Source organism: Tetrapisispora phaffii, chromosome 9 (assembly GCF_000236905.1).
Source record: "Tetrapisispora phaffii CBS 4417 chromosome 9, complete genome".
NCBI classification, from domain to species: Eukaryota; Fungi; Ascomycota; class Saccharomycetes; order Saccharomycetales; family Saccharomycetaceae; genus Tetrapisispora; species Tetrapisispora phaffii.
The window spans coordinates 328,055-342,516 of NC_016528.1; the positions used below are offsets into that span (position 1 = coordinate 328,055).

Sequence of the window (14,462 nt, forward strand, 5' to 3'; positions counted from 1 at the left end):
ATATATACATATATATATATATATCTGAACTGTTGGAGAAAACCGTTAGCTAAATATATAAAAGCACCTTACAACTTATTACTCGTTGGGTCGTCATAATTCTTTTCGCCCAGGCCGGTCTTATCTCCTGCTAATCTCCGCCCATTGCAAATGAATCATTTTCCTCTAACAAATCGAGCAAACGGCACCTCCCAAGAAATAAATACGGCGAACCCGATTGAGTAATATACGGGTCATCACATTCCCGACTGCGTTTCTCGCCGCAAACACAACGTTCTCCGGAGATCGACACCGTCGACATAACGAAAAAGCAATTTCAGAATGCGGGAATCTGCGGGCCTGTGCCTACGTTTCACTGCAAGTTCCGTGTGGCCGCCCTCCCGGCGTTTCTTTTTTGCTCAAAAACAAAAGAGCCGCGTGGGCGCCACGTAGTCCTCGCGAGATGGGCTTGTCTGATCGATCGGGAGACCGTGCAAGGAGGGCTCCCGACACAACTTTCGAAATTGAAACATTTAATTACACGGAATGCGGGTGACGCCGTTGTTGCAGCCAGGGTTTGCAACGGCGTGTGCAGACAACCGGCTTCGTTACATGGTTCTTGTGCTGCCGCGCCTGGCGTGGTGGGAGGGTAATGGTGCGCTGTGTGTTTGGGCAAAGAAGCGGTCACTGTGCCCATGCAAACGAAACAGACTGCTTTTACGGCACCGTGCCAGCGATGCCAGGTCCGGCGTTGTAAGACACGGTTTTGTATCTGTGAACGGCGCTGTTCCCGTCGCACAACCGTCAGTGCACGTTCCCGGTGGTCCGGCAGCGTTGTTGCTACTTTCAGAGAAAGTAGCAACACAACGCTCCTCTAAATGAGCTGTGCTATGTGTCAGACGCCGCTTCATACGTCATGTGGTCTTTACACAGAAATGTTCTCGTATGAGATGACTTGACCTTGAAAATGTTCTACGCTGTAACATGAAATAAGCGGGCCTAAGGTAAAAATTTGCGATGAGCTAGATATATAAAGAAGTGTATGGGTTGAATAGCACTACGCATGTTGGTATTTAATTATTCAATGTTTGGATTGGAGATCAGTAACAGAGTATCAGTGAGATTAATAACTGCTTCAGGATCACCAGCAAAGTATCTCAGACGTCGGCATCATTCTCGGTCATGAGTGAGGATTTATTTAGCAAAGCGTTACAGGACGATGGTTTAGAAGTTGAGTTACCTAAATTAGATCAGAATGATATGGACAACATTACAGTGGACGAGGCAGAGTTGGAAGAAGATCGTAAAGAAATAGACACCGGTTCAAAATCACACTGGGAGTCAGAATCGGATTCAGATTCGGATTCGGAATCGGAGGAAAGTTCAGCTTCAAGCGATGCTTCATCTGACAATGAGTCAAATGATGAAATTGAAGATGATATCGAAGAAGAAAACATGGAGGGACCGATAAAATCAAAACATGAAACGCTGGAGGAAGAATCAGCAGAGATTCCTGCCGATTATCAGATCAGTGAAACTACAGTATTAAAAAGCATAGGTACTATTAAATCTCTATACAACAACAATGTTATTGTAGAGACTTCGACATCTGGTGAAAATCGAGTATTGAAGGACGGTTCAATCTTTTGTTTGTCGAAAGAGAAAAAACTACTGGGACGATTAGTGGAAGTTTTTGGGAAATTGACCTCTCCATTATATAGGGTTTTATTGCCAAAGGATGCTGATATGTCGGAATGGAAAGAAAAAGTGGGCGAAGATGTTTCCATCATAGTGAGTGATTCTGCTTGGGTTGATACGTTCATGATAAGAAAATTCAAAGGTACAGACGCGTCCAACGCATTTGATGAGGAATTACCAGAAAGTGAACAAGAATTCTCGGATGATGAAAAGGAAATGAATTATAAAAAGATGAAAAAACAACAAAGGAAATCAAATAAAAACGAAAACAATGCTACTAAGAAAGTCCAAAAGCCAAATGCTAACAACAACAGTAACAGGAGGAATATTCCTAAATCACAACACCCTGCCACCAGATTTCCAAGTTATCAGGCCCAACCGAGCAATGAGAATACCAGAGTTTCATCATACAAGCCACGTAATTCAAGAAATCAAAATGTGGATAGTTCGCAAACCAATTACGATGCTATCCAACAAAACACTACTCCAGTGTATCCACCCGTCTCGCAATTTAACCCTCAAAATAATTTTAATAATTTTAATCCCAACATGAATATGAACATGAATTTGATGAATACGAATATGTATCTGAATGCTGGCCAAAGTATCTCTGCAAACTTCAATACTCAACAGCCACAAATGTATCCGTTACTTGGAAACCAATTTTCTACTCCTGCTATGCCACCAATTCAGCCACTGATTTACCAAAACCAACCATCATTCAATAACAATAACAATAACATAAACAATCAAAATTCATCGCAATCTCATATGAACCAAGTATTACAATTGCATAGTTTGTTATTACAACAGCAACAGCAACAGCAACAGCAACAGCAAACATATACCATGAATGGTGATAAGCATAAGGATAATGGAAACTCGTACAAAAACAATAATGAAAAAAGTAATTTTTATCAATAAATTATTATTAAACATTACATGCATTATATAGCTCTGTAAACACATTTGTAATATGAACGCAAGTGTCTTTTACCGATATTTATACAAGCATATAAATTTATCTATTTAATTTAGAAATCGTTTGGCATCATTCAATGCTGTCTCAGGAAAACCTGCTCTTTTTGCTACCTTGATGGCATCAGATTTAGTACAAACACCTTCCTTTAACTTATGATCATAGTAATAATTGTCTTCTGAGATTTCAACAACGCTTGTTTCATAAAATTTAAGGTTGTTTTTTAATGAATCATAATAATTTTTGTCTATAATTTCCTTTAATTCACTACCAAAATGAGTTGCAAATAATGTCCGACATGAATTCTTTTCAATTAAGTACTTCAAAGTAGCAAATGCTATACTCGTGCCTTCTTTTGAACTTGTCCCTCTTCCAATTTCGTCAAGGATGGCCAATGATCTATTTGTTGCACCGTGTAATATATAGGAAGTTTCAATCATCTCTACCATAAAAGTACTCATTTCATTATATAAATCATCAGCTGAACCAACCCTACTAAATATTTTATCTACTAACCCAATTGTAGCTTTATCACAAGGACAATATGATCCAATTTGAGCCAATATTATAATTGTAGCATTTTGTCTTAAAAAGGTTGATTTCCCACCCATGTTTGGACCTGTAATTACCCATAAATCACCTTTAGCTAATTTACAATCATTTTTAACAAAAGTTGATAATGAAGAAATTTTCAATCCTTCCTCTACCATTAAATGACGGCCACCTTTGATATTAAAGCTGGTGGTATTGTTTAATTTGGGACGTTTCAATCTATTATCGGTTGCTAATATTGCGAATGAAGACAAAACATCGATATATGCTAATTTATGTGTTATTAACCTGATAGATTCACTTTTGTTTACAAATTTAGTTTTCAGGTTATTTAATATAAAATCTTCTTCCTGTTTTATTCGAAACTTAGCTAACTCTGACAAATGAGCTAGATCATTCCAGGATTTGTGAGATACCCAACAAGTCTGAACTGATTTTTGCGTTATCACAAGCGGATGTCCATTGATCAACTCCTTTGTATTTATAAAATCAAGTACTTTTTTCATGTTATTTGTACTAGCATGAATGTGTAACGTGTAGTCACCATTTGGCTTCTGCTTCATTGCAACTCTCCTACATCCAATATCATTGACCAATTTGTTGTTATATATTTCTTGAAGTTTTTCTTTTTCTCTTTTACAATTTTGGTATTCTTCATGGTATTTCTTTAGTGAATTGTTATAGTTTGGGTCAATAATCCATATTTCATTATTTGTATCATGGATTCCAGAACTGTTCATACTCTCGTCTTTTTCAATTCCCTCAGATGTAGCTGAGTTAATTTTCCTCAATGCTACTTCATTTATACAACTTTCCACCTCAGAAATTAAACTGCCATCAAATTCTAAGTCTGAAATTAATCTGTTGTATAGCTCATCGGGCAGTTTGTTGTCTTCTAATTCAGAATTGATAGTTTCAATATTCTTTTTGACCGCCTTTGCTGTCTTTAAAGATTCTACTAATTGTAGAAGCTCCGAAGCATCGCCTTGGTTGAAACTGAATCGTTGAATTATTCTAGTTAAATCAGAGACAGTTTTTAAATTTGAAATCATATCCTTTGTAGAGTCCAAATCTTCCAAAAAGAAGGCAACTATATCTTGTCTACTATTTATTTCCGCTAAATCAAGTGAAGGACCTGATAGCCACTGTGAAAGAAGCCTTGTTCCTGGTGATGTTACAGTTCTTCTTATACAAGATAATAATGATCCCTTTTTAGACCTATCTCGAACTGTAGCATGTAACTCTAGGGCAGAACTGGTTCTGGAATCAATTTGCATTATAGAAGTAACAGATTGCTTTTGTGGAAACTGAAGATTCATACGAAAATCCGGCAGATGCTCTTTGATATATATCAACAAGTCTCTTAAAGCTGCCAGTTCCTTCTGTGTGAATGTTTGGAATTGTATTTTAAATAATCTGGATGTTGATTCCTCTGTGCCATTAGCAAATAGAGAGTATAAAGAGTCAAGTGTAATGTGAGCTGCCGGTAATTTATGATATTTTAAGAAATATTTCTTCAGTTCAACAAATTCCGGATACCAGGAACCTGATTCGATTGTAAAGTCTGCAATTGATTCTTCAAGTAGAATTTCTTTAGGTTGAATTCTGGTAATCGCCGATACTGCGTCTTTCAGCCTAACCTGTTGAACAAATATTTCACCCGTTGATACATCACACCAGCTCAACCCCAATTTTGAATCGCTGTCTGCTAATTTATTAAAACAATTTTCAGGGAAGTTAATAGATAATAAATAATTATTTTCTTCGAAATTTTCAAATGCTTCATCTATAAAGGTACCAGGAGTTACTATTCTAGTGACTCTTCGATAAAATTTACTAACTTCGTTGTCAGCTACACCATCCTTTTTAAACTGTTGAGCAATGGCTACGCTATATTCATGGTCATTCACAAGCACTTTTAAATGACGACTTAACTGTCCGACTGGAAATCCAGCAAACGGTACCTTTCCATGTGAAAATTGTTTAGATGTTAATTGGATATTTAATTCTGGAGCATATTTTTCAGCTTGCTCAAAGTATAGTTCATAGAATGACCCCATTTGTGTTAACACCACTGAACCTTTATGATGATCAATTAATTCACGAACATATTTTAGTGAAGGTGGTATATCAGACAGTTTTTCATCGACATCTGGAGTAGCTGTAGCAATGTCTTTATTTAAATCTGGGAGTGTATTGGTAGTGTTAATATATGAATCTAATTTATTTTGAGCGTTCAGTTTAGGACTTGTTGTCTGGATTTTAATTTTAGAAACAGAAGGTTTTGTATTAACCTTTGCAAAATTTCGATAGTGTATAATGGATCTATATGGACATAATCGTGCAGTAATACATCTATACATGCTAAAACAATATTTGCAAGCAAACTAATGAATCATCTTCAGAACATTGAATATTAATAATATATCTATATATCTATCATTGATCAGCTAATCGATTCTATTATATGCAATTTTTAAATATGCATTTTATGTTAACGCATCTACAGATACATGCATATTACGCGTTCTACACATAAGAAAGTTTAAGTAATGGAAGCATGTTTCATGATAAATTTGATTGTTAATTGAGATTTTATTATTATGTAGTGTATCTAATAGGGTCTGAGCTTTATACATATGCACTTGGGTATGTATTTGCAGACATATATAAAGCAGTTTTATAATAAGTCATTCTCTAATTCAAGAAACCTTTACAGTTTGGAGCGCCACATAAACAAGGTAATCTTTCTTGGTCATCTTCTTCTCTTTCAAATTTATAATCGTAGGTTAACTCTTCGTTAACATCAATATCTCTTAATGCATAAATAACAATTCTTTTTTTGCCCCCCACTTTGATAATCTTTGCTGTGCAACTTGGATCACAACAATGATTAATGAACCTTGCAATACCACCTTTCTTTGTCGCATCGATAACTGTATTTTCATCAATTCTGAACAAATAACTTGAACCAATACCATTCTTAATGTAACGAATTTCTCTCATTTCAGATACAGGTTGTCTGATTCTTTCACCAACATACTCAATAATCATCTCCTTGGCTGCAATGGGTTGTAGAGCATATAAACCCCAATTATGGATGGCAGACCTTGCAAAGGTGACAGGCTTTTTACGTTTATTCAATTGGTTTAAAGTTAACAATTCTGATTCGCTACCAATAACTGCCTTTTGTGCTTCAATATCTTGTTGGAAACGTCTATTCATAGCTCTGTTAACTCTGGAAGAAGATACATCTGTGTTATTATTATCCATGAAATCGGGTTCTACTGAACTCTCTTTAGTAATATGGTCTTGTTTTACCAAACTTTCATTATGATGGTTGACCGTATTTAATGGTGTGTGTAATGATCTACGGTGTGGTAGATATGAATTTTTGTGTTTGTCTGATACAGTAAAAAATCCATTAGCTTTGAAAGCAGTATCCTTTGGTAATAAACTATAATCAAACGGTGCACCGTTAAGTTGAGTTTGCCAAGCAGTAGCTTGATCAAAATTCTGCCTATTTTCATTAGATTTCCACAATAAATATTCCAATAAATAAGGCGAAAAGTTATTCTTAGTTTCATAAGTATCTAATATGCTCTTTAGGATTTTTATATCTTCTGTATCTTTTATAAGATCCTGGAACTGAGAAATAGATAAAACTTTTGAGGGATCTTTTTCAAAATCTTCGTATTCGTAGACTGGTAATGGTATTTCACTAATTGATGGAGCAAATATACTTTTAGAAGATATTGGAGGAATAATTGATCCTTTCGCAGAAGTTTCCTCTTTAACTAGAGTTAAGAGTTCAGAAGCCTCCTCGTCAGCAATATCTTTCATTTCCATATCAGAAGTGTCGTATATATTTTCATATTCATTCTCTTCAGCAGAAGAAATTTCTTCAGAAGAAACTTCTTCATCAGATTCTTTTATTATATTCCTAATTGAGTCAATTGACTGGGAATCTTCGCGAGTTTCATCTTCATTTAGGATATGAGCAGAAGGTTTTTCTTCTGTATTATCTCTTCTTTGACGTTTAGATGGATGGTTAGATTTATAAGACAAACGTCGTCTATTGGCCTTGCTTTTCACATAACCACCATATAGTTCAAATAAACCTAGTTCGTCGGTCGACTTCTTCACGTCCGGTGTTACAGTTGACTTTAATTTCTCATTTTTCAGTTGTGCTTCCTTTTCTTTCTTCTTCACTAACAAATCTGGATAATTAGAAGGATTTAATTCATCAAATATAATAGGACCAATTATTTTTCTGCGTAAATCAACGTCTAGTGCATTATGGAGATCACGTAACAAAATATTTGTTGTAGCTTCAAATAACTCTTTCTTATTACCATAGACTTTCATTGCAGGCTTTGTTGGAAATACTAAATCATGTTTACGAGATATTGCAGGGGCAGGAGTTAATTCAGATGAGATCAATTTAAATCTAATAGGAACAGGATAATTTCTAGTCCTGGATACTATTTTAAGAGATCCAGACTCATTTGTTAGACATTCTCTTGCATGTTTCATGTCGTTGAAGACAATGTAAAACCCATACTTGTGATCTAGTATCCTGGCCCATCTGTACCTTCTTAGTTTTATTTTAAAATCTTCCACACTAAAATTATGATTTATTGTAAACGTTTTTGGAACGAAAAGAGTCGGTCTATTATTTACAGTCTCCACAATATCTACTGGTATTTTTCTATCATTAAAAATATGTTTTCTATCAGCTTGTTCTACAGTTGTATTATTAGAATTGGAACCATTAAGTTTAGCAGTTCTTTCATTAGTTAACATCTCAATTTTAAGTTCTTTTGCTTTCAATTCATTTTTAGCAATAGTTTTAGAAATTATTGTTTTCAAAAAATCATTTTTATTTAATGTTACATTGAATCCTGATCCCATAATAATACAATCATTTTTGGTATGCTTATCTACTGCATTATTAGCTGATTTGATTGCATCTTGAATCTTTCCGTTTGGACTATCAAATTTTATTAAATAAATGTTCAATGAGATAGCACTATTTGGATCATTGAAGGACTCGAAGTTAGAAATGCCACCGAATGATTTGAAGTAATTTTTAACAGATGCTTCGGATATACTATTTACTGCTCCCTTCGGATAAACAACAATTTCACTTGGAGGTGGTGGGCCTATTGAGTATTTATCATATAATATTTTTGGAATATCTTTCAAGGTACTTTTACATTTTGTTCTAGAGGTCGATTGTGCTTTTTTGCTGATATTTTTACGAGGATCTAAAGAATGCTTAATTCCTTTATTTACTGTTATTTCCTTCATCACTGTTCGTAGTTTGTTTTCTATCTTTTCTTGTGCAATTACGAATCCATTCTTGGGATATTCATTTTTGCTATCCATGTCTTTCCAGGGCTTCATTTTATTTTGATGGATCAAAGCCTTTTTGAAAGGATCGAAATAATGCAGTTTATCCATGAAGAACTTTGTATTATACTTCAATTTCGGAGAAGGTCTTCTTAATGCAGATTTTATAGAGACATTGCTTGAGTTCCCATTTTGTTTTGAAGTGTAAGTTTGGTTATTTGAAGAATATTTATTATAATCTCGCGATTGGTGAAAGTTATCTCTACTTGAATAGGAATTATCTTGATAATGTTCATCACTATAGCCGTTATTTTGGTAATATCGTTTTCCTCCAGTTGAATCATAACTGTGATTATATTGTGAATAGTGGTTGTAGGATCTCTTCGGCGGCCTTGAAGAACCATTAGTCGGCCTTCTATTGTAGTATCCGGACATATATTAAAATAAAATGATATAAAGTTAGAAACTAGTTGTTGAGACCAAAATTTTCCAAAATATAAACAGGGATTATCTCAACCACTATTTAATAATCGTTTTATTAAAATAATCGTAAATTTTCACTACGTTTAAAAAATAACGTTACCTTATAATATCTTCGAACTATTATTAATATTGTCCTTAGGGAAAAAGAAAACTCAATATCAAAAACCTCATCAACAAATAGTTCATGGTAGACCATAAGTAAATAGATAAAATATATATGACAATTATAATCGTATTATGATTCTTTAACTTGAACTATTATGATTCTGTAGATTATTGACATGTTTCGCGATGAGTATTATAACCTTTACACATTTTCAAAATTCGTTTCCTATGATGTTTCAATATGTCAAGAATACTTCACATATAACCGTTATACTTGATTTAATTTAAATGATATTTAATGTTATCGATTGTTATTAGGTTAAAACATAAAGGTAGGTATTTTATGTATTACTTGCTTTTTGTAATTCAAAGGAGTAGGTAGGTTTAACTTTATTGAACAGTTCGGAAGAGAAAGAGCAAAGTCGCATAATGTCAAGTCGTCAAATTCAAAGTTGCATTAAGGATATTTTGAACGTGAATGGAGATGCCAGTCAGAAGTTGGATTGGAATTCAGGAAGGTTAAAGAAGATCCAGGCTGCTACATCCACTCTTTATAATGCATCTTTGGGGAAAGTGATGCTGAAACAAGATGAAGAGTTGGCTAGATGTCATATTTCTGCGTATATAGCTGTCGAGCGGTTGGTTGAAAAATATGGCACGACGGATGAAAATGGAGATGACATGATGTACTACCTAGATATGATTCCCATGGAGCCTAAAAAAGCAAGAGGAATGGTGGAATTATTCAAACAAAATATTTTTCAAACGTCCCCAGTGAAGAAATTCAGTTGGACTCCTAGTCCCAAAAAGAGATCAAGAATATCGCCTATAAAGAACGATACTTTCACATCACAAAACCCTAGCGATCTAAGAAAGAAATTATTTAGTTCCCCAACCATGAGTCTAGGAGAGACTGGGGAGACACAACAGCACGTTACTCCTACAAAGCAAGTATTGGATAAAACTGATGATGAAGAAGATTCTGAGGCAGATAGAACGCCAAGAAGAAAATTAATATTTGAAGAAGATATTGAGAATGATGAAGCTGAATTGTCACCAATCAAGAAACCCAAGCTAGATGGAGTTAATGTACAGAAGTCTAACTTCAAACATGGCGAGGCTGCTGACCATATAAGTCACTCGGAAATGATTACACGAAACGAGAATGAAGATTCCACAAAGGAAGATCGTAATGACAGTACAGACTCCAATAATCAATCTCTAGTAAGAAATGTGAAGAAAACCAAAGAAAAAAATGTAAATCCTTCGAAAAGGAAAACAGTCAATACTCAAAAATTCTCATATAATTTATTGAAACTAGGTACATCTAATATGCTAACTAGAAAATACAGTAAAATTGCTCCTGCTAGTGTGATTCTGTTATGCAACATGTTCGAGCTACCAAAAACAGTTGCATACAACCTATTGGATCAGTTTATGATGTTATCATCTTATTTGGTCTGCCCATGGCAATTAGTATGTGGATTAGTGATTAGCTGCGCTAAAATTGTTCACAGCGAAAAAAGAAAGAACGATCCCAGGATAGATTATAGAATCCTGGAAAGGATGTGTCTCGCCATGAACACTGTTGAAGTTGAAGAAATTTTGGAATGCATCGGGATAGTTGAAGAATTAATATCTGGAGAAGAATGGTACCGTAAACTCAAAGTCGAATACAATGACTTCGATGGAAATAAGTATGAAGAATCTTTGTCAAAAGAGATTGGGTCAATGTTACAATCCAAGAGTACTTTGGTATCCGATGAACAATATTCCAATTGGGAATCCAAAATCAAACAAGATCTCTCTTTGAAGCATGATTGAACCAAGAAAGGAGAAGAAGAAGAAATAAAGTGAAAGTTAATACTTCCAATAAGTTACGGCATAATACTAGCATAAAATGAAGAGTAACTGTTAAATATATAGCATTTGTAACCATAATACATCATGTAAAAGAATAAAGATCTTAAATCGTTACATAAAAGCATAATCGTACATGATGAGTTTTAACCATTCCCTGTAAACGTCCGTGGAAGCTGTTTTGCAATGGTAGCGACACAAATATTTTTTGATGTAAAATTTAACTTCGAAATATAAATTTTTATAGTTAAACTATTAATATCATTGATTTAAAACAAATATAATTTCTCCAATATCCATTTTATTAATAAAATATATACTTTCCAAGTGTTGAGAGGGTGCTTCCGATAGTTAAGTTACGAGTACCTTGAGATTACCTTTAGATATTCAATACCGGTGAAGAAAATGAAGAGAAGATCCTCCAATTTAGAAGATGTCGATGACATAGAGCATAATAATAAATCTCATCACAACCATAATTTTTCTGATAAGGAGATTGACAATTCAGAATTATCAATTGAAGATATTGAGGTTATAGGTCCGGTTCCAACAGTATCTGATGCTCAGAACTATATCAAGTGGCAAAATACCATTTCATCAGTGGTTCAATCTGTTGTCTCAATTCATTTCTCACAGGTGGCTCCATTTGATGGTGAATCCGCTTTGGTTTCGGAAGCTACTGGTTTTGTCGTAGATTCAAAGCTAGGTATAATTTTAACAAATCGTCACGTCGTAGGTGCTGGTCCTTTTGTTGGCTATGCTGTATTTGACAATCACGAAGAATGTGATGTCACTCCAATTTATAGAGATCCTGTGCATGATTTTGGTTTCTTGAAATTCAATCCTAAAGATATTAAATATATGGAAGTGAAAAGTCTGCAATTGAAGCCAAATTTGGCTAAAGTTGGTTTAGAAATTAGAGTTGTTGGTAATGATGCAGGTGAAAAATTAAGTATCTTATCAGGTTTTATATCGAGATTGGATAGAAATGCCCCTGATTATGGTGAATTGACATACAATGATTTTAATACCGAGTATATACAAGCAGCCGCATCAGCCTCTGGTGGTTCAAGTGGTTCCCCCGTTGTTAATAGCGATGGACATGTTGTTGCCTTACAGGCTGGTGGTTCAACAGAAGCTTCTACAGATTTTTTTCTTCCGTTAGATAGAATTTTAAGAGCTCTAATCTGTGTACAAAATGACAAGCCAATAACTCGTGGTACTATCCAAGTTCAATGGTTACTAAAGCCATACGATGAATGTAAAAGACTTGGTCTTACTCCAGAAGCTGAAAGTAATGCACGTAAAATGTTCCCTGATAAAATCGGTATGCTTATGGCGGAAACTATATTAAAAGAAGGTCCAGGTGATGTCAAAATAGCAGAAGGTGATGTATTGATTTCAATCAATAACGAACTGATATCATCATTTATTACTGTTGATGATATATTAGATAGAAATGTTGGTAACACAATCACTTTGGTGATACAAAGAAGTGGTGTTGATAAAACAATCCAATGTGTTGTTGACAATTTACATAGAATTACACCAGACAGATATGTTGAAGTCTGTGGTGCAACTTTCCATGAGTTATCTTATCAAATGGCCAGATTTTATGGTATTGCGGTAAGAGGTGTTTTTATTAGTAGCGCTTCAGGATCTTTCAATATTGACCTCAGTGAAAGAGTTGGCTGGGTTGTAGATTCGGTTGACAATAAAGAAACACCTAACCTAAACACTTTTATTGAGGTGATGAAGGATATACCAGATCGCAAAAGAGTTACATTAAGATATCACCATTTGAGTGACCAGCATACAATTCATGTGACGTCAATTTACATCGATAGACATTGGTGTAACGAATTCAGAATGTATATAAGAAATGACGTGACAGGTATTTGGGATTACCAAAATATCAAAGAACCGATCCCTGCAGAAGAAATTAAGCCACATTCTGCAAAGTTTATAGAGATTCCGGTTGAAAATAAGAATATTGCAAAGTTATCGTATTCATTATGTCATGTAACTACCATAGCAGTAATTCCTTTGGATTCTCAATCAGTCGAAACGGTTAAAATATCAGGATTGGTTGTGGATGCAGAAGAAGGTTATGTCTTAACATCGCGTAGAGCAGTTCCACACGATTGCTGTGACGTATTTGTCACATTTGCCGATTCAGTTATGGTACCAGCATCCTTGAAATTTATTCATCCTACTCAAAATTATGCAATTTTGAAGTATGATGTGAAGCTGGTAAATGCTCCGATTGTAACTCCAAGATTTTCAACATCTTATTTAAAACGTGGTGATAAGGCAAATTTTGTAGGTTACACTCATAACCACAGACTGGTAACTGCTGATACCACAATCACTGATATTTCCTCAGTGAGTATTCCAAGTAATATTATCCCTAGATATAGAGCTACAAACATTGAAGCTATCTCCATTGATTGTAACATCAGTACTAAATGTAATTCAGGTATTATAGCTGATCAAGAAGGTGTTATTAAAGCTTTATGGTTATCTTTTGTTGGTGAGAGAAGTGATAATAAGGATAAAATATATTTAATGGGTTTGGACATTATGGATTGTCTGGAAGTCATTAAATATTTCAAGGAAGGAAAAAGGCCAATCGTAAGCATAGTTGATGCTGGTTTTGGATCTATTTCTATATTAACTTCTAGAGTCAGAGGCGTTCCAGAAGAATGGATTGAGAGAATGGAAAGAGAATCTAGCAATAGACTACAGTTTATAACAGTCACTAGGGTCTCATGCACTAATGATGATGTTAAATTGGAAACTGGTGATGTGATTTTGTCTGTCAATGATCAATTGGTTACTAAAATGAACCAATTAAATGGAATTGTGTCTGAATACGGATCCGAACGTTCTCAAACCTTGACTTTTAAGGTTGTTCGTGAAGGTAAAATAATTGATCTTCCAATTAAAACAGTGTATGTGAAAGAAACAGATCAGTTTGTCGTTTTTGCTGGTTGTATTGTTCAAGCACCACATCACGCTGTCAAACAAGCAATGCTAAATTTACCAAGTGAGGTCTATGTAACATTCAGAGGTGAGTCTTCGCCAGCTTTGCAGTATGGTATCTCTGGTACCAATTTCATTACACATGTTAATGAAGTAGAAACGAAAGATCTTGAAAGTTTCTTAACAGTTATCAAACAAATTCCAGATAACAGTTACTGTAAGATTAGATTGATGACATTTGACAATGTCCCATTTGCTATTTCTTTAAAAACTAATTATCACTATTTCCCTACCACAGAATTAAAGAAAAACACATTAACAGGTGAATGGATAGAAAATGACATAAAGAAAACGGAAGAAATCAAACAATAGGTATATATGTAGATTCAATTACATAATTTGAACAGTTAAATTATTGTATACAACAATATATAATAAAAGTATCAGCCATTATTAAATGTAGTAA

At 34.5% G+C, this 14,462-nt stretch overlaps 5 protein-coding genes across 5 annotated transcripts; 3 read left to right on the top strand and 2 right to left on the bottom strand.

Moving 5' to 3' along the window:
* Window positions 1–1,161: 1,161 nt before the first annotated feature.
* On the top strand, window positions 1,162–2,601 carry NAF1 (RNA-binding snoRNP assembly protein; the record flags this gene model as incomplete). The annotated part of the gene is made up of 1 exon (XM_003687038.1): window positions 1,162–2,601. One exon carries the CDS (start codon window positions 1,162–1,164, stop codon window positions 2,599–2,601), a length of 1,440 nt encoding a protein of 479 aa, XP_003687086.1.
* Window positions 2,602–2,706: 105 nt separating this feature from the next.
* Window positions 2,707–5,571, bottom strand: MSH1 (mismatch repair ATPase MSH1; the record flags this gene model as incomplete). Its single annotated transcript, XM_003687039.1, has 1 exon — window positions 2,707–5,571. One exon carries the CDS (start codon window positions 5,569–5,571, stop codon window positions 2,707–2,709), a length of 2,865 nt encoding a protein of 954 aa, XP_003687087.1.
* Window positions 5,572–5,905: 334 nt separating this feature from the next.
* On the bottom strand, window positions 5,906–8,998 carry SET1 (histone methyltransferase SET1; the record flags this gene model as incomplete). The annotated part of the gene is made up of 1 exon (XM_003687040.1): window positions 5,906–8,998. One exon carries the CDS (start codon window positions 8,996–8,998, stop codon window positions 5,906–5,908), a length of 3,093 nt encoding a protein of 1,030 aa, XP_003687088.1.
* Window positions 8,999–9,580: 582 nt separating this feature from the next.
* On the top strand, window positions 9,581–10,975 carry ORC6 (origin recognition complex subunit 6; the record flags this gene model as incomplete). Its single annotated transcript, XM_003687041.1, has 1 exon — window positions 9,581–10,975. One exon carries the CDS (start codon window positions 9,581–9,583, stop codon window positions 10,973–10,975), a length of 1,395 nt encoding a protein of 464 aa, XP_003687089.1.
* A 441-nt stretch (window positions 10,976–11,416) lies between these two features.
* Window positions 11,417–14,368, top strand: NMA111 (Nma111p; the record flags this gene model as incomplete). Its single annotated transcript, XM_003687042.1, has 1 exon — window positions 11,417–14,368. One exon carries the CDS (start codon window positions 11,417–11,419, stop codon window positions 14,366–14,368), a length of 2,952 nt encoding a protein of 983 aa, XP_003687090.1.
* Between the last annotated feature and the right edge of the window lie 94 nt (window positions 14,369–14,462).